This window comes from Phalacrocorax carbo, chromosome 1, assembly GCF_963921805.1.
Source record: "Phalacrocorax carbo chromosome 1, bPhaCar2.1, whole genome shotgun sequence".
In the NCBI taxonomy this organism is placed as follows: domain Eukaryota; kingdom Metazoa; phylum Chordata; class Aves; order Suliformes; family Phalacrocoracidae; genus Phalacrocorax; species Phalacrocorax carbo.
The window spans coordinates 67906465-67933128 of NC_087513.1; the positions used below are offsets into that span (position 1 = coordinate 67906465).

General features: G+C 41.2%; 1 protein-coding gene across 6 annotated transcripts in view; it reads left to right on the plus strand.

Annotated features, from left to right (window-relative positions):
- WNK1 (WNK lysine deficient protein kinase 1) overlaps nt 1–26664 on the plus strand; it is a 106997-nt gene that overhangs the window by 59593 nt on the left and 20740 nt on the right. For 2 of the 6 annotated variants that reach the window (XM_064458260.1, XM_064458237.1), the window contains exons 5-21: nt 61–149; nt 1540–1759; nt 1976–2312; nt 3422–3609; nt 8806–9234; nt 12454–12525; nt 13132–13281; nt 14328–14801; nt 15947–16228; nt 16907–16998; nt 17568–17730; nt 18285–18401; nt 20617–20790; nt 21562–21613; nt 21777–21917; nt 22272–23701; nt 26339–26422. In XM_064458260.1, the coding sequence (XP_064314330.1) occupies nt 61–149; nt 1540–1759; nt 1976–2312; nt 3422–3609; nt 8806–9234; nt 12454–12525; nt 13132–13281; nt 14328–14801; nt 15947–16228; nt 16907–16998; nt 17568–17730; nt 18285–18401; nt 20617–20790; nt 21562–21613; nt 21777–21917; nt 22272–23701; nt 26339–26422 (4494 nt within the window). The remainder of the gene's footprint in view (nt 1–60; nt 150–1539; nt 1760–1975; nt 2313–3421; nt 3610–8805; nt 9235–12453; nt 12526–13131; nt 13282–14327; nt 14802–15946; nt 16229–16906; nt 16999–17567; nt 17731–18284; nt 18402–20616; nt 20791–21561; nt 21614–21776; nt 21918–22271; nt 23702–26338; nt 26423–26664) is intronic. The other 4 variants (XM_064458252.1, XM_064458243.1, XM_064458277.1 and 1 more) reach the window with 4 other exon arrangements.

Below are 26664 nucleotides of genomic sequence, written 5' to 3' on the forward strand. Positions count from 1 at the left end.
CTGTGAAAGCAACCAAAACTTAAACTTAAATCCAGTTTTTCTGTTACTTGTATGTTCCAGGGTGTCAAGCCAGCCAGCTTCGATAAAGTAGCAATCCCTGAAGTGAAGGAGATTATTGAGGGATGCATTCGGCAAAACAAAGGTGAAAGGTAAGTACTTTCTTCTCAGGTAGAGGTATTACTTGCTGTCTGAGTCTTCTATCTGTGATTATACCAGATCCAGTTAGTTCCTGGGGTCTTCTGTGTTCTGATGAAAGTTGGGAAGCCAGTACTGCTTCTGCAGCTTCTCTTCTTTGGTAGATTCTTATTCTAGTTTAGAGAATTAAGTGTCAGAAAAAGTGCAAATGCTATAGTAACCATCCATGTCAGCTTATTTAGAAATGCTACTGCTTTTATTAAAATTTTGACCTAGTCAGCAAAATAGTGGAGGACAATTCTTCTGGGTTACCAGGTACTTGGATTGTTTGGTTGGTTTGTTATTCTGTAATCCTTTGTTTTGCCCTGTCCCTTTTGATTTTGTTGGCATTTTATGGCTGATTATTTTGAGGGCTTTTTCTATTTTTTTTAAATTCTTGCTGCTTATTTTAATGCAAATTTTGTGCAAGATGACTTCTGCTTGAAGTGATTAACTTAAACATTACAGGAAATCCATAAATGCTCTGATGGCTTATTAGTGGGGTTTTGTTTTCTGCGTTTACCTAGTTGTTGCTTACTGAATGCCTGATTTAAGAATCCTTCAGCCTTTGGACCCTCTAGCCTCCCGCTATTCTGTTCAGAGCTAGTTTTGTCAGTTCATGGATGTTTATTCATCCCCTTCTATTAACTCTTGAAGTTTTACATCTGATGGCATTGTTGTGTATTTTTAATTTCTTAGTTTTAAATGACTTTATTTTTCCCTGTTTTAAGTTAATTTTGTGGCTGCACATGACTTCTTTCTTACCACTTAGCTTAAGCAGTTAACTTTTAGGCTTCTATTGTTAACGATGTGCCGATATCAACATAGATCTTTTTTGTACCTTCAGGACAAAGCTTCTAGTTGTGCCAAACAGAATGCAAGTTGAAGTGGTTCAAAACACTGTAAAATATGAAAGGAATCATGTGGTGCTTATCTAATGCTGAATTTGCTAGATGAGGCTTTTGTTAAGATCTTGAAATAGAGTGAAATACATACTTGAATTACTGTACTGGTTTGGGGACTAAGGGTTGTGAGTTGGATCTTAACGTTCAGTAAAACCGAACTGTTTCTTTGTGGTTTCCTTATTTTAGTTAATAGATACCCCGTTCAGTTGACTTAAATCTGTTGGTACTTCTGCTGACTAGTGTGTGGTATATATAGAATTTTTTTTTTGCATCTAACATTGTTGCATTTTGTTTATCCATCATGCTTTTAAATAGGAATTTCAATGATGGGTTGTCAAATAATTAATGGGAGAAGTGCGAATGTAGAGAACGAATTTGGGGGATCATCAGGCAAGGATATGCCTTAATATTTTGAGAACTTAACTGTGTGTGCTGTCTACATTCTTTCCCCATATGCTAGATATGCTATTAAGGACCTCTTGAATCATGCTTTCTTCCAAGAAGAGACTGGAGTACGGGTAGAACTAGCAGAGGAAGATGATGGAGAGAAAATTGCCATTAAACTCTGGCTGCGAATTGAAGACATCAAAAAACTCAAGGGCAAATATAAAGATAATGAGGCAATAGAGTTCTCCTTTGATTTGGAGAGAGATGTCCCAGAGGATGTAGCACAGGAAATGGTAAGTGTTGGTGGTCTTGCAAAACATCAGAAGTACTGGCATACTCTGACAGTGAAATGTCAGCCTCTGCATTTGCTGTTGTTACAGTCTAAAAACAAAGCAGCTTCAGAAGTTTGTGAATGAGAAGTTAGTGCCAGAGAGCAGTAGCTTATATTGTAGCACTACAACAGTGGCTGTCTATGGCCGTCTGAATTCTGTGAATATATCCTCCTTCAGGTGGAATCTGGCTATGTCTGTGAAGGGGATCACAAGACAATGGCGAAAGCTATCAAGGACAGGGTATCTTTGATTAAGCGAAAGCGAGAGCAGCGTCAGTTGGTGCGAGAAGAACAGGAGAAGAAGCTTCAGGAAGAAGGTAGTCAGAAGCAGCAGCTGGAGCAACAGCAACCATCGAGTGCTTCCCATGCAGGGTCAAAGCATCCCCTATCTGTCACTGGTACTACTCCTGTCCCCACTACTTCAGCATCGGTTTCTACACAAGTGGAGCCTGAAGAACCAGAAGCTGATCAACACCAACAACTGCAATTCCAGCAACCCAGTATATCTGTTCTTTGTAAGTGTGTCAGTTGCTTTATTTAGGAACTCTTGCACTTACACAGTTCCCCCACTTAGAGTCTTAAATTTTTGGGGGGTATAGCAGTAAATATCTTAAGATGTTGCTGTCTGCCATTGCTGTCTGCTGAAGAACATTAATTCACTAGAAAGCACAGCGAAATAAGATGCATTCCTGTGCCTTAGCTGAGCACAAGTCACAGTCCAGTGCCTTAGCACAAAATCATTTTCCTTTGTTTCAACTTAATACACTAAATGAACTGAGGCACCTGAAGCATGAACACATGTCCTAGTTTTTGCTGCCCTCCTATAGGGACAGTATATTCTGGCCCTGCAGAAGGCCGTACATTCTTGCACCAGTACAGCTAGAGTTATTAGAAACACTTATTTGAATCCTTGTTAACTTATGCTTAAGGTGGAAATGAGATTAATATATAAGCAGTTCAGCTCGTAATTTGCGTTCTGAAAAAAGGTTTCATTTTCTGTTTTACATACTCTACATGAAAAGGTGTATTAACACTCCTCTAACTTTTCCTCTTATGCCATCCCAACGTTTGAATCAGTATTTGAATAATGATGGTAGATGAGAACTTCCGTATTAGAATGGTGAAGTTAGAAAGCAAATAACTATCTGCTGTTTAGTTAATAGGAATTTTAAGTTCTCCATTATGCCCACATCAGGTGCATCTGTCAGCCAGCACAATAGACATGTTTTATATATCTGTGTAAAATTAAATATGTAAAACTTAAAAACCTTGATAGATCATTCATAACAATGTGAATTTAATGGAATTTAAGTTTTTTATTTCTAGCCTAGCCTTCTGTAGGAAGCATGGTTTACTATTAAGTATCTTCCCAAAGAACTCCTGAAATTACGGATTTCTTTTCATATGTTAGGGGAAGGCATGTTGGTGAGGAATTATTGTATTGAGGAAGAAGAAAAATATTTGTTTTTAACCAGCTAAAATATTACAAGAGGTAAAATGCTGTTAAGACCCATGTGACATGGCACAAACATCAATCTACTATTTGATTGATTATAATATCTTTCAAGTTGTGAATCCAGACTGCAGTTCTTGAAATGCAGATTTTTATCTTTAACTTCTGCAGCTGATGGGACAGTTGACAGTGGCCAGGGGTCATCTGTTTATACCGAATCATGTGTGAGCAGTCAACAGACTGTGTCGTATGGTTCCCAGCATGACCAGTCAGTCTCAACAGCTGCAGTCCAGGGATATGCAGCTTCAGTTGGCCAAGTGCAGTCGCAGCAACACGGAGGATATCAGCCACCTGCAGCGGTAAGCCAGAACTTACAGTATTGCAAACGCATGGAGTTGTTTGATTTTGTATGTCTCTTGAAAGGTGAGGGGAAGGTCTGCCAGGCAATCTTCCATGTATGTTTTGTTTTGCATGTGTTACAAATTCTGCATGGGAGTAGTAAAGGGACTGTTTTTGCAAGGTGACCGAGTCTAGGGGGTGGGTGGAAATGCAAGGGCGTATTTGTCTTTAAAGCTTCTGTTTAATCTTGAGTGCCCTTAAGCAGAATGATAGCTTAGGTTTTTTATGGATGGCAGTAATGTCCTCAGAACAAGACTATCTTATGAAAGTAAGCATTTAATCTCACTTGGGAAGGTGATGTGTGTATGGGTATATGACGTTACCAGGGGTTAAGCTGTTGGTTTGATTTGAAGAAGGGATTAGAAAAATTTGAGTTACTGTATTAGTATGAAGTTGCTGTGTGTATTCTGTGAGGCTTTGATTACAGATTCTGAAGGTAAGATTTTTTTAACTGTTATAGAATGGTGCATGTGAGAACTCCAGACTGAAAAGACCCCACACCCTTGTTCCCAATTTTATTTTTAGCTTGTGTTGATTTGCTCATCAGTTGCCATGCGTATTCCTTTTCCCTGGAAAGTCTGCACTGGGCACAAATACTCTTCCTACTATGTTCATTTGTGTTGCCCTTTTATTTTGGTATTTCTTTTTTTTCCTTGGTATGTTTTCAGATCCAAGTACGAGAGTATGCAGAAATGTATTCTAACTCTGGAGTAGAACTTCTGCTACTGTGATATTGTCGTCAGTGGTTCCCTTGTTGCTTGTTTTACACAAATAAAAATAAAAATCTAGGCCTGAGGCAGAAATATTATAATGTAGTAATATCATAAAGGAGATGTGGTGACACTTAAGACTGAGGGTTCTCACTTTTTTGGGTACCTGTGGCTGTAGGCTTTATTACAGAATCACTGGTGTTACTAGCTTTTTGGAAGATATGCTCATTTCACGTTCTAGCAAAGCATCTCTATATTTTTCAAAGGCACTTAACCTGAAGCTTGTGGTACCGCTAGTCCTTGATCAAATCAATTTTTAATCCCTCTAAGCTCTTGTTCTGGGTAAGCCATATTTTGGTATGTGGGCATGTATTGGACCAGAAGCCATTTCACTGCCTTGGGATGGCTAGCTTCCAGGTTGAAAAACTATAATCTTCTGAGAGGGGGTGTGAGAACAAGCATATGACAGAGGTATAGTCAACTTAGTTCTGCTTAGTTCACTGATAAAATGCACTTGTGCTCTGTGGTAACGACAGTGGTACCAGGAGGTTGACAAAATGGAGTAGAACACTAAAGAAACTACTAACAGTTTGTTGAGAAGACATAATTTCAAGTCAAAATTATATTGACAACTGAAGAAATGGCCTTAAAAAGAAATAGAATGCAGTTCAATCAGGACAAGAACAAGGTTCATGTTTAAACGAGAATGATCAGCTACCCAAGTACGGGATAAGCTACAATTGACTAGCAGCAATTCTGCCAAAAAACCCCCAAAAGGTCAGGGATTACATTGGACCACAAGCTGGACATGGTCAAAAACATCATGCTGTTGTGAAAAAGGCAAACATGTAATATGAAGTAGTTCTTCTGCTCTTAGCCATTGGTAAGTCTATCCTGGGCCCCCTGCTTAAGTGTACTTGAGGGTGAATTGGGAGAGAAGTCAGAAGAGAGTGACAGAAAAGCCCCACAAGAAATACATAAAACACGGTTTATGTGGGAAGACTGAAAGAATTAAGCTGAGCCTGTGAAAGATGAGCTTGAGGAGAAAGAAAGCGGTAAAGGCTGCTGTAAAATAGGAGGCTAACCGGATCAGTATTGTTGTCAGATAAAATAAGAAATTATAAGCCTAAATTGGAGCATGGAATTATTGTTTAAGAAGGCTTTTTCTAACCAACAAGAACTTTTAAGTACTGCAGTTTCCATAACTGGAGATGTTTCTGAACAGGTTAGGTAAATTAGGGTCAAGAATGACATATATAACTTGTCCTGCCTTGGAACAGGTGAAGATTATTGGTAAAGTAATTATTGAATCCTTTGAGTTCCCTTATGCCTCTCCCAGATTTTTGAGCAGTCTAGCAAGATTTCTCACATCAGAAATCTTTAAAATCAGATCTCCACTGGATATCTTGAGCTTTTTTCCCCTGGAGGTATGGATTTTATTTCAGTTACATTAAGAAATTGCAGATTACATTCATAAGAGGCATATACCATTAGAGAAGGAAAACCTGCAGTTGAAGACTACCTCTTTCTATTCACTTAAAATACAACAAAGCGCACCACATCAAAAAAGCAATAACAAAAAACCACCCACCCCCAAACAATCAAAAAACCCAAACCAACCAACCAACCAAAAAAAAACCCCACAAACCCAAAAAACCACAACCCCAAGAAAACCCCAACCAAACAACCCAAACCCCCTAATTCTGGTTCTTCAATTTGGTTGGATTTTGACCTATAGCCTTCTGGACTGTGGCAAGATGACAAAATCCTCATGATTTTATTGGCCTAGTGTCTGGAAAATGCTTGTCTAAGACTTAATTTTACTGAATTTTTCCACACATCAAACCAACTTCTTTCCACAAATCACATTGTAGGATGTGTAATGTTTTAAAATTTTATGGTAGTGTGTTAGCTAATAAAGAGCCAGCTGCATACAGTTAGCCCACTTAATTCAGGCAGGGAGGTGCCCAAGCAGAGAGACTGGTAAGGTGATATGTATAAACACGCGTCCACTCACTAAACCAAGAACGAATGTTTGAAAGGTCAGTGGTATCTGTTTAGGTTTCTCAGACTACCAGATGCTGGGAGTACACACACTACAGGCTGCATCAGTGCCCGCAGAGAAACTATTCCTTCCTGTCTGCTCTGCCTTCCACATGCTTCTTGTAAGGGTGCTAGGGAACTTTCTGTACTGCTCAGTGACCTAAGGCAAACTTGGGTACTCAGAGGTACACATCGCCTGTTCCCAGTGTGTGTTGGCATTCATTCAGCATTTCTCATATCTTCTTGCACACATAGTAGTCAGTATTGGGTGCCTCACTGTGTGTCTGCATTTCTTTTCTACCTCATTATAGTTTTTGCTGTTTTTGTTTTTCATTTTTTTTGAAGTGTTCAATCCTTAACTTTTTTTTTCCTCCTTTAGCCTCAACGTGGTCGTAGCATGTCAGTTTGTGTCCCCCACCTTCCTGCTCTTCCCTCTATGTCCTGCATCCCTCTCAGTGCTCCTTGCACCCCACCACCAGCGCTGTCTGCACCTCTTTCTCCTTTCTACCTTCGGACTGTCCCTGAAGAAACCTTTGCAGAAAAGCTTTCTAAAGCCCTGGAAAGTGTCCTGCCCATGCACTCTGCCTCTCCACGCAAGCATCGACGCTGCAGCCTGCCCTCCCTCTCTGTCAGTCCTGTATGTGTTACCATTTGCCTCCTGGCACAGTAAGATAAGTTATCATTAAATACATCCTGGACTTCAGGCATTTTTAAAATGAGAAAATGAAGAGCTGATTCCTTATTCCTTATACTGTGCTGCTGGAATGTTGATTATTTTGTGAAGCAGTACACTTAAGCATTATCAAACAGTGGCTGACCATTTGTTTTCTGTATTTTAGGATAGCATAAATGTGAAGTACCCAGCTGTATCACAGAAGGTAAAGGGAAGACTGGTTCTTATCCCCTTAAGTCAGGAGACCAGCTTTTTATTTTCCAACTTCTAAGCAAGCATTGGATGTTAATTAAGCCCTGCACAAACCCCCCACCTTTTAAAGCTTGGTTGCTGGGGCTGTTTATTGTAAAAGCTTTGGCTAGCTGTTGTAGCGATACTAGAAATTCAGAATATGAATACTTTTGAGGACTTTTCTGTACATTTTAATCAAAAATGCCATTTTGGCTGCTGCTTGATAGGAAGAAGCCATTGTTTCATGTTCTTCAGAAGGTTAGATGCAAGACGGCTTGCAGAACAGGAGGTAGTCTTTTCAGTTTTGGGCTTTGATTTACATTAAATAAATGGTGAGGAAACACTTCCCTAACTGAAGGATGTGGAGCTAGTTTCCAGCACATAGGAAGAGTTCTTCAACATGTAGGACCTTCTTGTTGATCAATATGGAAATTTGCTGCTGCTTTTCCAGAAAAAAAGGGCCTGGGGAGAAACAGAACAATGTGGAAACAATAACTTGCAAAAGTCATAAATGGCATCTGTCTTCAAGACAGTATATTTGCTACTGACTCTTGCAGTTTGCTGTCCCTTTCCGTTGTGTCTCAGCATACTGTAGGCAGAGATGAAAAAATGTACAATTACGAAGTTGCTTGGTATTCGAAGATAGAACTTACTTTAGTGAGAACTTACCTACAAATCTTAAATAAGATGAACCTCATCTGAAGTAGCACATCAGATGGAGTGGAATTTCCTGCAGACTCTGGTGTTACTAAACCTGTGAATGTTTTATTGTCCAGGCAAGAGTTAGGTTTGTTTCAGAAGTGCTGAAGAGAGAAGTTAGGAGTGCTAATTTCTGATGTGAAAAGGTATGATCAAAAGCCATCAAAGGGATCAAAAGAGATGATCAAATTGGGCAGAATCGAAAGGCTCTGCAGTTCTATAATTTCTTTCATTTGTGGGCTGGAAGAGTTCAGTTTTTGTGTTGTAAAAGGTTTCTCTTTAGCTCTCTGGATTGCATACAGAACACACCCCTGACAGAAAAGTAGTGCTGTGGGTTTAGTGTTGGATAATATTAAGATGTAATGCCATTTTATCTTCTAAATGCAAACAGAGGCTCTGCATTGTTGCTGCTGTCAAATTCTGAATTTCCATATTCCCCATATGGCATAGCCTCAGGGGTTTGATTGGCTTTCAAGCACTGATCACAATGGATAGTCCGTGACAATAAATCTCATTCCATTGTCAGGAGCAAAACTGGTTTATGTATGTGAATTATTGGAATTGGACTGGAAAAGCAGCTCTAACACAAGCAAATGTTTCCATTTGTAGCTATGCCTGCCGTGGATGTATTTAATGGATATTTACAACTCACCTAAATTTCCTAAGTATTGTATGTTTTTGACCATGAATTGACTAGTCATTCTATAAAGTTACTTCACAGAACTGCCTAGTGAACTGTGCATGTTGATGTGCTTTCACTTTTAATGTATGAATTACTTGTCTTGTTCATGTCAATACAGCCTCAGCATCCGCGTGGGGGAACACCAACGTTCCCAGATTCACAGATATTTTTCCCAACCGTTCATGAACGGCCGGTGTCTTTCTCGCCACCACCTGTCTGCCCGCCGAAGGTGGCAGTTGCTCAGCGGCGCAAGAGCACTTCATTTTTGGAAGCCCAAACTTGCCACTTCCAGCCATTGCTGAAGACTGGCCAGAGTTTAGTTCCACCTGGTGGTAGCCCCACCAATTGGACACCAGAGGCGTTCGTTATGCTGGGCACAGCAGCTCAGAGAGTCGCTGGAGAGCCTCTGCATGTGCAAGTTAATCCTTTGTTTGAGCCAGCTCCTCTACACAGTGACTATAGATCTGGACCAACACCTCCTGAGGATGCTCACTACAGAATGCATCCAGAAGCTGTATATTTGGTGGGCATGCACTATCCAACACAGGTATCGGAGCAGTATGATCAAGTAGCTTATAACTCTCATGCAACTGAACAACATTTGAAGCAGGTCTCTGAGTCAAACCATGGGCAAGGTGGTCCTCCACAAAGCTCTGTGTTCGACTTTCAGTCGGGGCAAGCATACCTGGCAAGACATGTTCAGAACCTGAGGCTGGATTCTGGGATGGGTCCCCTTTCTCCATTATCCAGTGTTTCAGCTCCTTTGAGTGCAGATCCTGCTCAGATGACATTCCACCAGGTATTTGTTCCACACTCTGCCCCGGCTGTGCTCTCTCACAGTGGTGATGGCAGAGCGAGCTGTGTCTTTGAGTTCCATGTGCACACACCGACTTCTGCTCCAGCAGAAGGGGCAGTGTTACCCCAGCGGGCCTACAGGAGTCGCCGGGGCTCTATGGAGACCAGTCAAGAGGAATCCACTCAAGGCATAGGGTCGCATGGTCGGCTTCAGCCTGTGACAGAGGAGCAGTGTAACTATCTCGGTCCTGAGTTAGCAGGTCCCAGAGGGGCCTCTGCCAGGCGGAGCTGGCCGGAAGGAAGCCCAGAATACTCCAGTGATTCCTCACAGCTGACTTCCTCTGACACTGGCGATTTCCAATCTCCTCCCCCTACAGGGGGGTCATCTTCTGCTTTTGGTTCAGACTTCTCATTTCCCATTGTTCAGCTGCCTCAGAAGGTATTGCAAGAGTCGCAGCTCTTCATCTGCTTCCCCCAGGGAGCCTCGACTCAGCAGGCCTTGTCCACCTCGCTTTCATCAGGACCACCTGCACTCTATCCTCAGGTTACAGGAGCAAACCCTTCCAGAATTTCTCTACTTTTTATAAGTCATACCTTGTGCTTAAAGGGGAGCCTTGTTCTTAGACTTGCTCCATGTGGTTCTAAGTATTAGCATTCATGGGGGTGTCTGTCCACCAAGTCAGTAGTATGCTAGGATCTCTCTACCTTACCAGGTTGCAATGAAATAATGAAGCATCAGCAGCCACTTGGTCTGTGGTCAGCTTCGCCTGAAATATTGGTAGGGCTTTTGTGTTAAGGGCAACAAACGGTCCGTGTTCCTACTGGAACTAGTTGTTCTTTTGGCAAGGAGAGCTGGAGTACCAAATTGGCTTTTAAACAATGGGTCTAATGAAACATATGTTCTCCACAGTTTGAATCGGCAGTGATAGTAAAACTTGCTTTGTATTTTTGTTTCTGCTCCTTAGCCATTTAATGAGAGTGTGTTATTTGAAGTTGAACTTTCGTATGAATAATGTTTTGTCCCAAGATGCAAGAGATTTTTCTAGGCTTGGGTGACGAGAGTGGTAAGAGAGGAATGGTAGGACCTATGTATGTGTACACAGATTTGGAAATATACTTGCAGGTTCATTAAAGAAACTAAAGCTGAGTAGTAAATTAGTGGCATGAACAACTGTTGCTAAGAGGGATTGGTTCCTTATAAGCCTAAAATATGGTGTCCTTCTAAAAAAGAAAAATTTGAGGCCTGAAACTTAGTTTGGAGGTACATGTTTTATCAGCATATATGGTATTTGCACTTGGAATAGTCAGTAACGTGTTTGTACAATGTGAGGTGTCTCTATATACATTGTGCCTGCGCTCATAGTCTGAAACTTTTCATAAGCTGATTTTTTTGTGAAAAGAGAGGATGTACTTTAAGTAGACTTCTCTCTTACTCCTTCTGTTCTTGGAATTAGGGGCTCTCTGACAGTTCAGTTATTGGAGTATTAGCAACTTTGAGATTTGTGTGAAGGAACTGGAGGAGAATCTTGTTGCTTTTTCTGGTAAGATCAAGAACTAAGTGTTTAAGGCTTTCTGTATGGGATAATAAGCTGTTTCAGCTTTAATAGAACAGCTTTAAATTACTGGTCTAATAGACAGTAATTTCTATGCTGTAGGAGAATTGTGAGGATGCTACGCAAGAAGCTTGAAAAATCACTCGGGGTTTGTTTTTCCGTAAACCACCTTTGTTAAACTTCAGGAGGTGACTTCTGATGGATGTAAAATACATCTGGAAAAACAATAAGGGATCCCAATTATTTTACAGACTACAAGTTGTGGGATCTTTTATCTAATTCATTAAAAGATCAGAATTTGAAGCGCAAACTTGACTCAGTGTGAACAGATGTTACCGCAGTGGGATAAAGCACATGTTTAGATCCTAGCCAATAAGGGCCTCAAGCTTCTAAAACAGCAAAGCACAAAATGGTTCTTTTCATTGGCAGTCTACTTTCCCCAAATTTTCTATAATTAAACTATGTAATTTTAATAAATTTACTCCTAATAAGTTTCTACAAGCTGAGTGATCACAGCATTAAGGAATTTTAATAGACATTTTTATGCACTGTATGTTTCTTACAGAGGCAGTTAACCAAAGTAGTGCATGCTCAGGGAACTCATCCTGGAGGTCTTTGTCTAGTCGTTTCCCAGGATCTGATAAAGAAATATAATAGTCACAAAATAATAATGAAAATCCTGGTATCTGATCAAAAATGTCAGCACAAAAATAAGAATGAAAATCCATTCCATTTACCTCTACATCTTCCACATTCATTTGTATGCCACTCATGCATTTTTTCTCATTGCTTATTCATTCAAAGATTCTGTCTTAGCTAGAATGTGGACCCCGGATTCTTCGATATCCAGTTTTTGGTAGCATTTGAATGGTAGTGAGTCTGGAAATTATTTCTAGCTTGTATTTTGGCATGCCTCTCACAGGGAACTCATGACATGTATGTGTACGGAGTACTTTGTTTTTGGCCTAGAATTCTGTATATCTGATTTTTTTAACAAATAGCTTTATTTCCTTCTAGCCTCCTATCTCCCCACCTACCTGTGTTTAGAACACATGTAAAGGTGAAACTTACTGCCTGCATTTCCAGTTATCATACCAAGGTGTCCTGCTTTTAAAGCATCATCAGTGGAAGAAGCAGATGGTAGGCTGGCCTGCCTCATGTTGAGGGGCATGTGCGTTGCAAAGACTTTCTGTATTGGTTATTTTGGAAGACTTAAAATGGAATTCAGTACTTTTCCAGATTGGTCTGCTTTCTGCTGGTTGTCGTAGTGGAATTTGGCCAAAAGGACTGATTGGCCAAAAGGACAGCTAGAAACCTATTCCAAGCAGTTCATTCCAGGCAGAAATTATTTTAACTGCCTGCTGCAGAAACCATAGGGCTTTTAAAGCTGATTCTGTCTGTTTTTTTCCCTTCTCTAGACACAAGTGCAAGGTCAGTCAGCCTCAAGCAGTGCATCAGTGCCATCCCAGCCTACCCAGCACACTCAGCAGGTAAGATCAGTCGCTAAACCCAGGACTAAAATGCTTTAAGTACAGGATTTTGATGACTCTTTAAGAGCAGCTGACTACCTCTGTGCCCCCTTCAACCCATAGTTTTGGACCGAAGCAAAGGAATTCTCTGGTTCTCACCCAATCTAACATGCTGTAAGGTTAACTTCATTGACTTTTTGAACCCTGTTAAGGCTTGTTTTCATGTGTCTCTTTCCCAACTTCCACCTGAGCTTGCACTGGAGGTCGCATTCAAGGGGAGACGTGTTAGGGGTTGCGAGTTAGACTGTCTAGGCAGGCAGACTTAAATCTCATGATTTCTTCTAACTGGAAATACTATTTTTAGCAACATGCTCTTAACTGCCTTTTCTTCCTTTATAGAATCTTCTTGTTTTCACAGGTGAAATAATTATGTTGCAAGATTTGGTGCTGATATTGGGGTTGTATTAGTAATGCTAATAAGTAATTGCTAAAACTTAATTGACTTGGCATATTCAGAAGAACCACTGATGTGGCTTATGAGGGAGCAAAAAGTAGAATTTACATAGGATATGCTTTAAAAACTTCCGTGGGGGGAAAAATAGCTTCTGCCTCTTTTCCCTGCTACAGAATGCACAGCAGCCAGCTGCTTCTCAACAGCCTGGACAGTACCAGCTGCAGCAGCCTTCAGTTTCTGCTGGCGCCACTCCCACACAAACTGTCTCTCAAACTCAAACTTCACAGATTATGCCAATGCCTCAGGCAGCAGCTGGGACACAGGTAATCAAAATTCTTCTTTCTAGCTGATTTTTTTCTTCCTCACAGCTGGCAAATTCAACATACTGCTACTTTCACTTTTTGTCATCTTTTCTAATGGTTCCAAAACATTCATCCAGATAATAGTATTCTCAGTGTCCTTACAGCTGTCAATTTTGTTAAAAAATGTGTTGGAAATCCTTTCACACGTGGCAGTCGTGAGTCATTTGAGGGAGGGATAGCACTTCCATGCACAAAGGCCTTTGAATTGTCAAAAATATCATGAGGCATATTGATGAATGGTATATTATGAATGGATTTTCCGGAACTTGTCATTTCTCTGCTTCCCATCAGTGTCTATCTTCTGCACCGTTATGTGTGTAAAACATGTTACTTATTTAGGTAGTGAACTATAAGGACTGCCTTCTCCACTCTGTCATCTTTCTTATTCAGCTCTTCTTTACTTCCTGGTCAAGAAGCTTCTGTTACTAAGTATTACTTCATTTTGGCTCTTATGTCTATCTTGAACATGTGAGCCATGATTTTGTTTTTAAAACTGTTGTTTTGTTGCTTGTCCATCTAAACAGCCTTTCCAGATGCATCGTTTGCTGGCTTTAATTGACGTATCCCCTGCCATTCCCCAAATGCTGGCACAGTGGCTTTTCATTCTCCGTTGCTTTAGTCCCCATACCCAAAGCTGACAGATTTGTTGAAAGATTTGCGCTTCTCTCCTGTAAGAAGGCAGGCTTGGCTCTGGAGACAGAGTTGAGGGGAATTTGATTCTATTCATGCAGAAGTCAGTGCTTCAGGGTATTCGAGCATTGCTCTTTCACCCTCTGTGGGTGTCTGTTTCAAGAGCCTGTCGAGTTCTTCAGGGGAAGTGTTGCGAAGTGAGGACCTTTTGGAACTCCAGCCAACTTCCCAGCCACTCTGCCAACTGTGCTCCCCACCCACTTTAACAGAGTGCTGTAACTTGAATAATTCTTTCTTTGACTAATGCGTAAAAATTCTGCTTTCTGCAACCCTGCTTTAAAAAAAAAAATCTATCTCTATTTTCTTTACCTCCCCAGCTTCCTGTTTCCCAACCAGTGTCGATCATCCAAGGCGAGCCTCAATTACCTGTTGCAGCACCTTCTCTCCCACAGCCTTCAGTTGCCCCATCAGTCCCCATTGGCTCTCATTTTCTACCCATGGGACAGCCCTTGCCTAATTCCATGGTTCCCCAGTTCTCAGTCTCTCAGTTGCCGGTAGCAGCTTCCCATGTGTCAGTGGCTCAGCCAGGTTTCCAGTCACTGCCCATTTCAATGGCAGCTGGTATGAATCAGCCATTGCTCACACTGGCAACGTCTGCTGCCGCAACCGCTGTCCCTGTAGGATCAACTGTTGTCCCTAGCCAGCTTCCCACACTGATGCAGCCTGTGGCTCAGTTGCCCAGCCAGGTTCTCCCGCAGCTCCTGCAGCCGGCTGTCCAGTCCGTGGGATTGCCAGTCAGCATTGGACAAGCTGCTGAAGCTTCGCTTCCTGCTGGAGATGCTCTTTACCAGGTATTGTTGCAAGCCAGCAGAGCTCTTCTCCACCTTTTTACCTGTTCCTCTAAGGTACCAGATCTGAACTGTACACCCTGGCCAACTCACTTCTCATAAGGGAACGATTAAGTCATGAAGATGAATTCTGTTGTATGGTAAAGGACCATTTTAAGAAGGGGGGGGGAAAGCCCTTGGACACCCTCGTGTTTTGAGTTTTTCATATTTGGCAATGGAATTTGTCTAAAATGACAGAATCATAATGCGGGACTTTGGTTGACCACTGTGTGAAAGAGGACAGCTATATGTCAAGATTTGTCAATCTGGAAAAACAATTTGTGATTTTAAAAATGGGGCACATGTATTGGAAAGAAAATCAAAGGCAGCATATTCAGCAATGTCAGTATTTCATTCCAAGTCTGGGAAGGGGAAGGGAGGTGGGGAGGGGGGACACAGACTTTCTAGAAGCAAGTCATACAGCATGGATCTTGAATTTGATGTAAGTACATGATGCTAGTCATGGAATGCTAGACTGTTGGGCACAGGCTGCTTCAGCTGCTTTGATTATTGTAAAAGTGGCAATCTGAATTATGGCCAAAGTAGTGACTCAGCATATGATTGCTCTTCTAGATCAGAAAATGTACAGATATAGAAATACCTGCACTAGGATTTTAAGGAGTGCTGTAGAATAAAAACAGCGTGTAGGGGGGATGTTCCTTGGTTCATGGGTCAGCTCATCACGAGAGGACAGGAAGAGACAAGAAGAGTGTTTTTGCTATAAGTCTCAAGAATCAGGAGCAGTTGCATAAGATAATCTGAGCAGTAGGTTTTTGGCCTGAAAGTTCTTCAAACTCATTTCAAGTCTCAGGCCTTAAAATACTAAGCCAAATAGCCAACTGCAAGAGTTGGGAGATGAAGATTGTTTTGCCTGTGACTTGGAACTTTGGGAATTTGCTTGTTCAAGCATGGTGACTTGTGAGCTGAGCTTTGGCTATGTTGAATAATTTGCTCTGCTTCTCTGTGAAGATAGTCTTTGGGAGTCCTTGAACAAGTAAGGAAGATTGGAATGTGCCCCTGAAACTGTTACTACTTTCTCCTTTTTTTTTACCCTTGTTTCCTAATTAACTCTGACATTCACTGACTTGACTCCCTCATTTCTATTACAGGGCTTCCCATCTCGGCTTCCGCCTCAATACCCAGGCGACTCGAGTGTTGCACCTTCCTCTGCTGTGGCCTCTGTTAGCATTCCTTCTGCCGTACTGTCCCCTCCCCTACCTACAGATGCAGTGGCTCAGCCGGGCTACCTGGCTCCTGTTGTGCAGCCGTATGGGGAGCAGAACGTTTTAGTTCCCATGGGCAGCCTTGGAGCGCAGGTTCAAGTGCCCCCGCCTACAGTGAGTTTAGCACAACAGGCTTCATCTGCCTCCTCACAGCAGGCAGTTTTGGAGGTAAATACATTGAATATAATGTGATGATACATTTAGGGTATCTGAATTATGCAACAGTGTATCTGTGTGGGGAACTAATCCCTTCTGTGCTTGTTTTCAGTTGGAAATTAATATTTCAAATGACCTTTTTCTTACAGCAGAATGTCATGCCAATGTGGGGACCTTGTTGCCACTGGCTGTTCTGTTGGGAAGTGAGTGTGCACCCTGCAGGCAAAAACCTGTTAACACTTCACTTCTTGCTAGTACTGTAGAACATTTTTGCCATATCAAAGACAAACTGCAACCGATACCCTTTGAGAATCTGTCGTTATGCTTATTCCCTGCAGCGTTGTTCTTGCTAGGGAGAATTTGAATTGTTTTTGTGTTCTGCATTGGCTTGCCTTTTGCACATTCTGTTAGTAAGACTGGCTGCATGGCGAACTGTAGTGACACGTACCAGTAGAAAGGATGGCTGATTTCCTCTCCCCACCCTTCCCCAGATGATGATTTGCTTTGCTGCAGTTTGCTCTAGAGTCTTATGTAAATTAGAGCTGTCTAGATGCCAGCTGTTGAAGTTCTAAAAAGGTAGTGCTCTTTAGCTTTACAACTGATTTGTGAGGAAACGTTGAAGACTACTGGGTTACTTGAAAAGGAACGGTATTCTCTGGGGAGGTTTTTGATGCACGTTTCTATCCACAGGGTTCTCAAGGAGTCTCACAGACTGCTCCTCCAGAGACTCTTCCAGCAACACAGCCTGCTCAGTCTACCCCTTTAGCTTCCTCTATGGATAGGTAAACATTGTTTTGTTTTCACCAAAATGAATCTCAATTTTATGTGCCAAATTATTCTTTCTTGGTAATCTTTATCTCTGGTGCATAAAGATACCGAATTTTTTCACTGAGAGCATTCTTGAGGACGTGAGAAAATAAGCTTGTTTTTCCTCTAGGAAGTTTATGATAGTTGGAATAAGTTTTGATTTAGAGCATGGTGTGGAGGGAGTAAATAGGACTGTGTATAGTGACTTATCTTCTAATAGTTTTTTGATTTGTCATGTCAAATGGATTGTAAGGGATGTTTTTCTGTCCTTTTGGCACTTAAACAGAATTCAAACTCCAAATAGCTTGAAAACATGTTCAGAAGATATTTGTACAACTCAATTTGCAAGAGATGCGTAGCTAAATAATTACTATTAAAATTGCTATTCAAGCAATGCTGAGTGACAGGATTTTTCTCCTCTAGTCTGCGATTAACAGGCATCTACTGCCCAGAAGAGAATACCATCTGGTAGGGTAAACTGTTACAGTTACGGAGCGCATGGATACTAATGTAGAGTTGTGGGGTTTGTGGTGTTTTTTGTCAGTGCGCATTCTGATGTTGCTTCGGGACTGAGTGATGGCAACGAGAATGTTCCAGCTTCTAGCGGAAGGCATGAAGGGAGGACTACTAAACGTCACATGCGGAGGTCTGTCCGCAGTCGCTCTCGCCATGAGAAGACTTCTAGGCCAAAACTGAGAATTCTAAATGTGAGTGTTCTTATGTTTTAGTGACAGCTTGACAGTGATGATGCCTTCTTTGAGCTTCAAAATTTATCTTTTTAGGAATGTGTGTCCTGTGTGGTTGTCTTCCCTCCCACCCCACCATCACCTCTGAGGTCACAAGCGATCCAGTGTATTTCTTCTGCTTATGGAATCAGTGTTCCAAAAGTCATCTGTTAAGAGCTTTTTGGAGCATTAGATATGGCAAAATTGGCTTGCTCAGCCATGAGTGATTCCACAGACTATTCTAGAGTATTTGACTTAATTTTACTAGTAAACTAGGCCAGTGATGAGACCTGTGAGCTAGAAAGGAACAGGGCAACATCAGGAGTTTTAGAGAAAAGCATGGACCAGGCGAGCTAAGAGGTTTGAGTAACTGATAGACCCTCAGAGAAAAATGATGCTGCACATGGTACCATTTATTAGACTGGAAAGAGAATGTGTTTGTGTTAGAGCAATACCATTGGCTTGTCTCTGAACTTTAAAGCACAAGCCTTAATTTCTCATGCTTTTGGTTTGAACATGCTTTTGGTTTTCTTTAGGTTTCAAATAAAGGGGATCGCGTAGTGGAATGCCAGCTAGAGACACACAATCGGAAAATGGTTACTTTCAAATTTGATTTGGATGGTGACAACCCTGAGGAAATAGCTTCAATTATGGTAAGATATATTTTAGACATGAAGAATTGAATACATTCTTAATCACAGTAGCAATATAAGCAGTTCTATTTTCTCATATATGTTTGAGAATTGCGCCTCCATGTATGTAGCATGGCCTGTGCCCACCTTATTGGTATGCAAACACAACTAGAGACTCTGGGCATAGACTAGTACATCAAATTGACAGTTAATATTGAATGCTCGGTTCACAGGAAAACTTGTGTCAGTTTTTACCTTACGATTGTGGTTTTATAAAGTAAATCTGCTTTTGTTTTTTTGCAACCTAGTTTTTTTAAAAACTGCGAAAAACTTTGTGAAAGCACCAGGTTAATCAAATTCTGATTGCCTTTCTAAGAGCAAGCATTGCTAGATCTTGAAAACTTATGCTTAAGCTTTGAGTGTTTGCTGCTGTTCTCAGCTGAAACTCCCCTGCAAGATTCTGTCCTTGAAGTAAGGAATGGGAATCACTTCCTGATTTTTGAAAGTCAGTAACGACTGCTGCTTGCTTTTGTGTTTCTCAAAGGAAGAAACCTCTCCATTCGATGTATAATGGTCAAGCATAGAAAAGAACTTGACCTGTAGATATGTTTAATGAAAGTACTGTGTAGCATGGAATAGACCCTCCCCCCTTATACTTTTTTTTAAATTTCAACTCTTTATCGTGGGCTGGTACAATCTGAATGAAAACGAGATTGTTTGTGAAGTGAGGGGGAATGACAAAAAGCAATATCTTTTGCCAGCTTCTTGGGCACCTGTGCAGTATTTATCTTTTAGCTTAGAGAGGGGGCAGAATAATAGGTGGTGTGTACTGGATTCGTACCTGTCTAAAGGAACCAAATCAATGACACAGGAAAAATTCTCTTTGCCGCTAATGGCTTTCCAAGAAAGAGGAAGAAATTGGTACTTGGCTATGTATGTATATTGACAGTGTGAACAAGTCAATAACATGAAGTGCCAAGAAATACGGACAGAATACACAGATGTCTTCGCCTCATACATAAAGTGATTCTACAAAGGAGTGAAAGGGTATAGTTGATTTAAAAACAAAAACAAAAAACCCCAGACGAAACCCCAAAAAGAACAATATGCAAAACCCCAAGTAACAAAAACCACAGATATTTGAAAATGAGTAGAAGCAAAATAAGTAAACTGTGCATTCCAAATGCAGTCACATTATTGAAAGTGTGCAACCTAATTTAGACATCTGAACCTGGAACTCTGTGCTCATCGGTTTCTTGTTGAATGTTCAGGAAACTTTTGACTGCAAGACTTTCTGGTTCCTTTTAACCAGGATACTAGTGGGCATACCCCATATGGGTATCTGTCACTGCTCAACTTAAAGGATTGAAGGTTTCTTTAAGTATCTTGCTTTGCAATGGTTGATAAAAGGACATGGTGCTTGTCTTTCCTTTTTCTGAAATAGCATCCCAGAAACTTGATACAAAAACAATGTCTCAGGCTTTACCTCTAAGGCACTTTCTCTTTCTTTCCCAGCAGAGTTACTGTGATTGACAGCTTTACTTCTATTTCATAGACTGTCTCTGAGAGTTTTGCCATGCATTATATCAGAGGACAGAATTTTCTCATGGGTCGGACCAAAACAAGAATGTATTTGTAAATGACAAGTATACTTGTTTAAGCTTGTTTCCTCCAACCTAAGCAGCAGAATGTATTTTTATAAGGCAATACAATGTATTGAAACTAGGTAGGCTGAACAATCTTCCTCTCACCATACAAGGAACATAATACTTGCATTTATGTACTACAACCAGACTATGGTAAGTTAGTGATGTGCAACCTGCATAGAGTAGAAAAGAGAGAAAGAGAGAAGCACAGAACCCATCTTGCAATACAGAATTTTCAAATTTTTTAAATATTATAGCTTCTTTTAAATGTGGCTTTTAATATACATTACATTAGATATGAGGAACTGCAGTAAGAAGGCTGCTAATTTTAAATTTCCCTGTGCTAAGCAAAGATAGAAGTGACAGTTAGAAGGAGTGAGATTGAATGTTGTTCCAGGGTAAACCAGGGCAAATACTTCTGTGCTGGAGATAATGTTAGAAACAATTGTTTTTCTCTAAGGTGTCACCATCTTTATCTTGTGCATAAGAACAGTGAAGGGAGGACAAACAGTAACACCATAAGTAAATTATAGTTATTCAATATATAGTTTTGAAATCTGTGGAGAATTACTACTTTGTTCTCTTTACAGGTGCAGAATGAGTTTATTTTAGCAACTGAGAGAGACTCATTCGTAGAACAGGTACGAGAGATTATTGAGAAAGCGGATGAAATGCTAAGTGAGGATGTAAGTGTGGAGCCAGAAGGTGATCAGGGTTTGGAGAGTATGCGGACAAAAGATGATGGCTTCTTTCCAGGGTCGCAGGTATGTAAAGACATATTTGCCTCAGCTATTTGTCTTTTCCATTTTGGGTGGTATAGTTTTTGTGAGTAGAGCTAGACAGAAACTGAAACTTTTTCATGAGAAATATTAAAGTTAATAGTTAAATGAAAATACAGAGAAAGCTTCATATCAGGCTGAGAGCCTAAAATTCATTTAGAAAGCTAAATAACGTAGAACTCCTGCTTTTTGACACTTCTGAAGCTGCTCAATCTCCTCACAGTCCACTAAGCAGACAGTCCTAAATGCTGAGGCTTCTTGGATTTGAGGTTACGGTGAGGCAGGACACTAAAACCCCCAGCTCTGTGCTGCTCACTAAACACTGAAAGCCTGGGCTCAGGCTCTCCACCCAGTGAGCTACTGAGAGATTGGATGGCTCACTTAGAAAACACTGGTTTTGAAACTGGTTGCTGGGAATAGGAAGGGGTGACATCTGAATCTCTATCTTATTTCCACCCAGAACTCATTTGAAACATCCATTTATCTGCAGAATGTTTAAGGAAATCAGTTCGACTGCCTGTAAACAGGAGAGTATTTAGATCAATTTGTTATATTGATGGTCACTAAGCTGAGAAGCTCTAAAAGCACTGTAGCTGATATTTATCTGGGCAGAATACCACTAGTTTGGTAATGGTGCTTGGGTCCAAGGTACTGCTTACCATAAATGCCCACATTTTTCAGTCAGCTAGCATTTTAAGAACTATCTTGTGGGTTTCTGTTTCAGAATAGAACTTTAAATTTTATCTTACTTTACAGAAATTAGAGTTCAAACAGCCAGATCCTACATCTTCCATGCCACAAAGAATAGGTAAGTCTTCTGTGATTTTTTTTTTCAACAGTTACCTTTTCTGTTTCAGCGGATGAGTGCAGCCAAGTTTTTATTTTGTATGATGGAGTGCACATTCCATATTGCAGGTTATGTGTTTAGTTACAACCATGTATCACTAAATGTGTCGCTTCTTTCTGTTTAGGGGTTCCTCCTAGCTCCTTTACCCAGGTTGTCCATTCTGCAGGAAGACGGTTTATTGTCAGCCCTGTCCCTGAGAGTCGGTTAAAAGAACAGGGCTTTTTCACATCTGCTATTCCTGGAGCAAAAGAAACTCCGGATATGGGTAAGTTATCTAAACTCTTAAAATCTGATGGCTAAGACATGTTCATCAGAACTGTGCAGTTAGTTAATTAAACTTTTCTTAAACACCTCTTAAAGTACTTGAGGAAATAAGGAACTGTCTGTGCTGGTAAGAAGTCATTATAATTTAGGTGATACTGTGCGGTATTCTCAGGGGAAAAAAGTGTTGATGGGCTGTCTGAGAGACTCTGAAACCTTAATTCTTTGTTTTCATGTGAGCCTGGATTTGTAATACTTCTTTACAATGCTGAGAGGTAAATGTGATCTTAGTCTAGCAATAGACAATAATACTGTGGTGAACTCTTCCAGGTGGACTGACATTTTTCCATTCTTCCAGTTGCTGCTTCTCCACTGCATGGTCCTGGAATGAATCTCTCCCACTCGGCATCATCACTGAGCTTGCAGCAAGCTTTCTCTGAGATGGGGCATGCTCAAATGACAGAAGGACCTAGTACAGCTCCTCCAGTGTTCAATCAAACAGTAGCGCCATTTCCACCTGCACTTTCTACCATGGCGGGCAGTGGTGCACCTTCTGCATCTGTGGCTGCTTCTTCAATATCTGTTCCCTCCAGCACAGGTGTTTCTCTTCCAGGTTCTGTTACTTTGCCTTCAGAAAGTGCAGCTGTTGGAGTTGCACCAAGTGCAAGTGTGCCAAGCTCTAGTTCTCCACCTCCAGCCTCACAATCTGGACAGCCATCAACTGGTGTCGCTTCCAGTGTGAGCGCCCCTGCTTCTTTCTCCTTACCTACCACATCCCAGCCTGCTCAATCAGTAACTGGAGACATTGCCCCCAGTATCAGCACACCGTCTTCTTTGGCACTGCCATCTACCCAGGTTCCTGGTGTCACTGGCCTTGGTGTCGTTGCACCAGCTGCGACATCTCAGTCTACTCCTCAGATTGGAAGTAGTATGGCAGCACCACAGACATCTGTTGCCCTGTCTCTGTCTCAGAATGTGGCTTTGCAGCTTCCTCAGCTTAGTAGCAGTGGCTCTGTCTCCAATCTGGCAGAAACAACAGTTGTAAGTGCTCCACAGTCACTACCTGAGAGTGGGCAGTCTATGGATGATAAATCACAGCTCTGCAATGCAGCTGGCTTATCTCTTCCAATCTCTGCACCTTTATCGTCCTCAGCAGCAACAAGCATATGTGGTTCAGTCACTCAGCCAGTGATACATCCCTTACTTGTCCCATCAGGAATTACATCAACACCCGTCCTACCCCAGATTCCAGGTGCAACACCCATGTTGCCCCAGGTTCCCTTACCTGGTGTCTTACCACAACCAGTTACTAACTTGCCTGCAGTACAGCAAACGCTGATACACAGCCAGCCTCAGCCAGCTCCGTTACCCAATCAGCCTCATATTCACTGTCTGGAGGCTGATGCTGATGCTCAGTCTAAAGCTCCTGGTATTGATGATATAAAGACCCTGGAAGAAAAGCTACGCTCTCTCTTCAGTGAACACGGTAACGTGGGAACAGCGCATCCGTCAGTATCTCTGGAGACATCGTTGGTAATGGAAACTACAGTTATTCCTGGGATACCAACCACTGCTGTTGCACCAACTAAACCCCTGACATCCATTAGCACTTGTATACCTCCGAGCAGTTTGCCTCTTGGACCCACTGGCTTGCCAGTGCTGACTCCAGTTGCCACTCCTGGGCAAGTGATCACCCCAGTCAGCTATATTTCGGCATCGAGCAGCATTGCAACAGCAGTAGTGAAACCAGGAACCTCTCCTTCAAAGCCCCCTCTTAGCAGGGTACCGGTAAGAAATACAGCGTTTGTGTGAATATTCAAGTGTTGTAGGAAATAGCCTTCTTGAGCAAAATCCCCTTGATAAAGCAAAATATTTATTTGGGCAGAGATGTCTTCATTTAACATAATATTGAAAGTTTTATGCTCTGGTTGTTTTTATGTGTCCCAAGAGGAGTTTTAATGTGTCCGTATCAGGGTGGGGGGGAAGTCCAATTCCATATTGTGCTTCAGAGGGCTCTGTAGCATCTCTTAATTTTTTCTACCCCTAAACTACAAAGACTGAAGCAGCCATGGTTTGTTTTTTTTTGTGGGTTTGCTGTTGCTTTTTGAAACAGAATTTGGAAGGCTTGCTTTAAATTTTTTTTTCTTGTACAGGATCACTAGGATGAGATGGGGTGCTTATGTTTCACCAAGTAGTCAGGATAGACTGAAAGTGTCGTGGTCTTTTTTTAACTCCTGGTGCTTATGTAGTGCCTGGATATTATTCTCCTTCCAAATGTTAGATTTGCAAAAGCACAATTTTGATAAGTTTAAAAGATATCTGGATATCTGAAAACAGACTTTGTTTACTGAAATTGTGCCCTTGAAACAAACACTCTTCCATAAAGAAATAGTTATGATCTATAGTAACAACTTGAGACATGTTGTGGATGGTGTTACCTGCTCGCTAACCAGAAGTATCAGTAGGTGAAATTAGACTACCTATTTTCTTTTAAATGGCTCCCTGTGTTGGGAGACAGTTTAAAATATTGAAATGCACTATTAGGAGCCCTTTCCTTTTCAAAGTTAAATGGAAATAGGTTGAACAAGATTTCAGATGTTCAACAAACCAAAAACCTTCACACAGACTTCTTGTTTCTGTAATGTTCTTTTCCACTCACCGACACTTTGTGTTGGTTGTCTTCAGCCAGCCTTGCTATTAAGTGGTGTCAGGCCATTTGAACTGAGCTAATGCTCCTAGCATCTCCATTCATCTGTAGTCTTTCCCTTGTACTCTTTGTATTCAAAGTAGAACATTTCTGCCACGGAGGAGTAAGTGCCCAGGGAGTTGGGAGGGGAATCTAGACACAGAGGCTTTCATTTATATAGAAATAAATTCAAGAATTAGAAAAGAAAGATTAGAAAGTAATAAAAACTAGTATTGGTTCAGGAGCAGCTAGAAACCTGCTAACTGCAAATGTGTAATTACAAAGGCTTGGGTTTAAATGTAATATATGTTTGGGGTTTCTGATGTCAGTTGTGGGAAAACTACCTCCTCTTTGAAGTTTTTGCTTATCAATTAGTTTGGTTTTTTTCAAAGTGTAATTTCGGTTTGATTTTTTGTGTTGGTTTTGCACTTCAAGGAGTTTATTGCTTTAGTTTTATGGGGTTTACTAAACTGTGTGTATTTCATTTTGTTTATGGCCAACCTGTTAACCTAGACAGTTAAATGTGTTTTGACTTGTCTTATGAATTTATTTAAAGTATGTTTTCCCTCTTATAAGCTAAATGATTAACTTACGACAGCTTAATAATTCAGCACGCCTCAGAGCAGGTAATGTCCATGTATATGTTCCTAGTGCACAAAAAAGCTGAGGTAATGCAACTTTGTGTAGTTTCAGCAGGAACATTTTTGGGAGGATAAATAACTATGGAGCGTACCTCCACTGAGCAGTTACTGCTGCAATTTGAACCATTAGTTAAGATGTGGTAACATGACTGCAAGCTAGAACTGGTTCTGCTTGTTGAGGACTGCAGTAGACTTTGGGCCAATTACACATATCCAGCAGTGCCCACTGTCATACAAAGGAAGCCAGCCAACCAATGCTGTAACTCCTAAGGCCATCATGTATTTCTCAAACTTCAAAGTCATGGTCAAGCCTCAAGATTGCAGCTGAGAATAAGAATTGTGTAATGGATCGCTTAATTCCTAGAACTTCCCACTTCCCTAACAATGGAAATAACTAACTGGAATGTGCTATCTGACCTGGTGGGAAGGCTTTGATGCCTCCTTCTAACCTTTCCAGTCTCTCTAACCTCTTCCATATAACCTGGATGACTTCCTCCTACCCAGTTGCATGGCCTAGTCATCTTCTGTGGGTCAACAACACCCTTCAGGTTCAGAAAAAGTGATGTATCAAGACATTGGTGTGAGAGGTCTATAAATCTGCTTCTCAACAAGTGGAGACATCCTCAGGCCTGGCAGTTCCTGTTCTCAAGTCATACTGCTTGGAACAATTTGCCAGAAACTTGTAGCTTGCTGTTGCTAATGGGCAGTTAACATAGATCTGTCGTAAAGAGATTGAGTGCATTCTTGTACCCATTTATAAATTAAGCTTCTTGGAAACTTGATTGCTTTCTGGAAGAATTATTGTAGCATTTCTTGCAGACGTGCCCGCAAGATACTTTGCTCCTGGACACAGCAGCTTGTTTAGACTGGAAATTGTGGCCACTAAAATAATCTGGATTAAAAAATAAAACCAAACAACTTCCCCCAACTTGGTTGCAAAGATCTCTAAAGACTCTATGCTAACCCTCCAGGAAGGAAGTCTCTACAGAAAAACATGTTGAGGCTTCTGTTTTATGACATGACTGACTGTAGCCTGGTAACTGATCCTTCTGTTGTTCCATGTCTGATGGACTCGCGTTTCCTCTTCGTTATCCATAGGTGCTACCAGTAGGTTCTGAACTTCCAGCTGGCACTCCATCCAGTGAGCCGCTGCCACCTTTTCCAGGACCTTCACTAACTCAGGTGCTACGCGACTTGGGCAGATTTTATCTGCTGCTTTTCCTTTCAAAGAGCATGTTTTGATTAAACTCTCTATTGCATGTTATTAATGTCTTTGTTTTTCTTTTCTTTTGACTGAGTAACCCCTTTTGTGTAACTGTAGCAGTGGCCAGAGTCACTTCAGCACTGGATATGGAGCTTGCCCTTTGGGATGCTCTTCCCAGTGGCTGAAGCACAGGAATAGTTAATCAGGCTTGGGGTTTTTA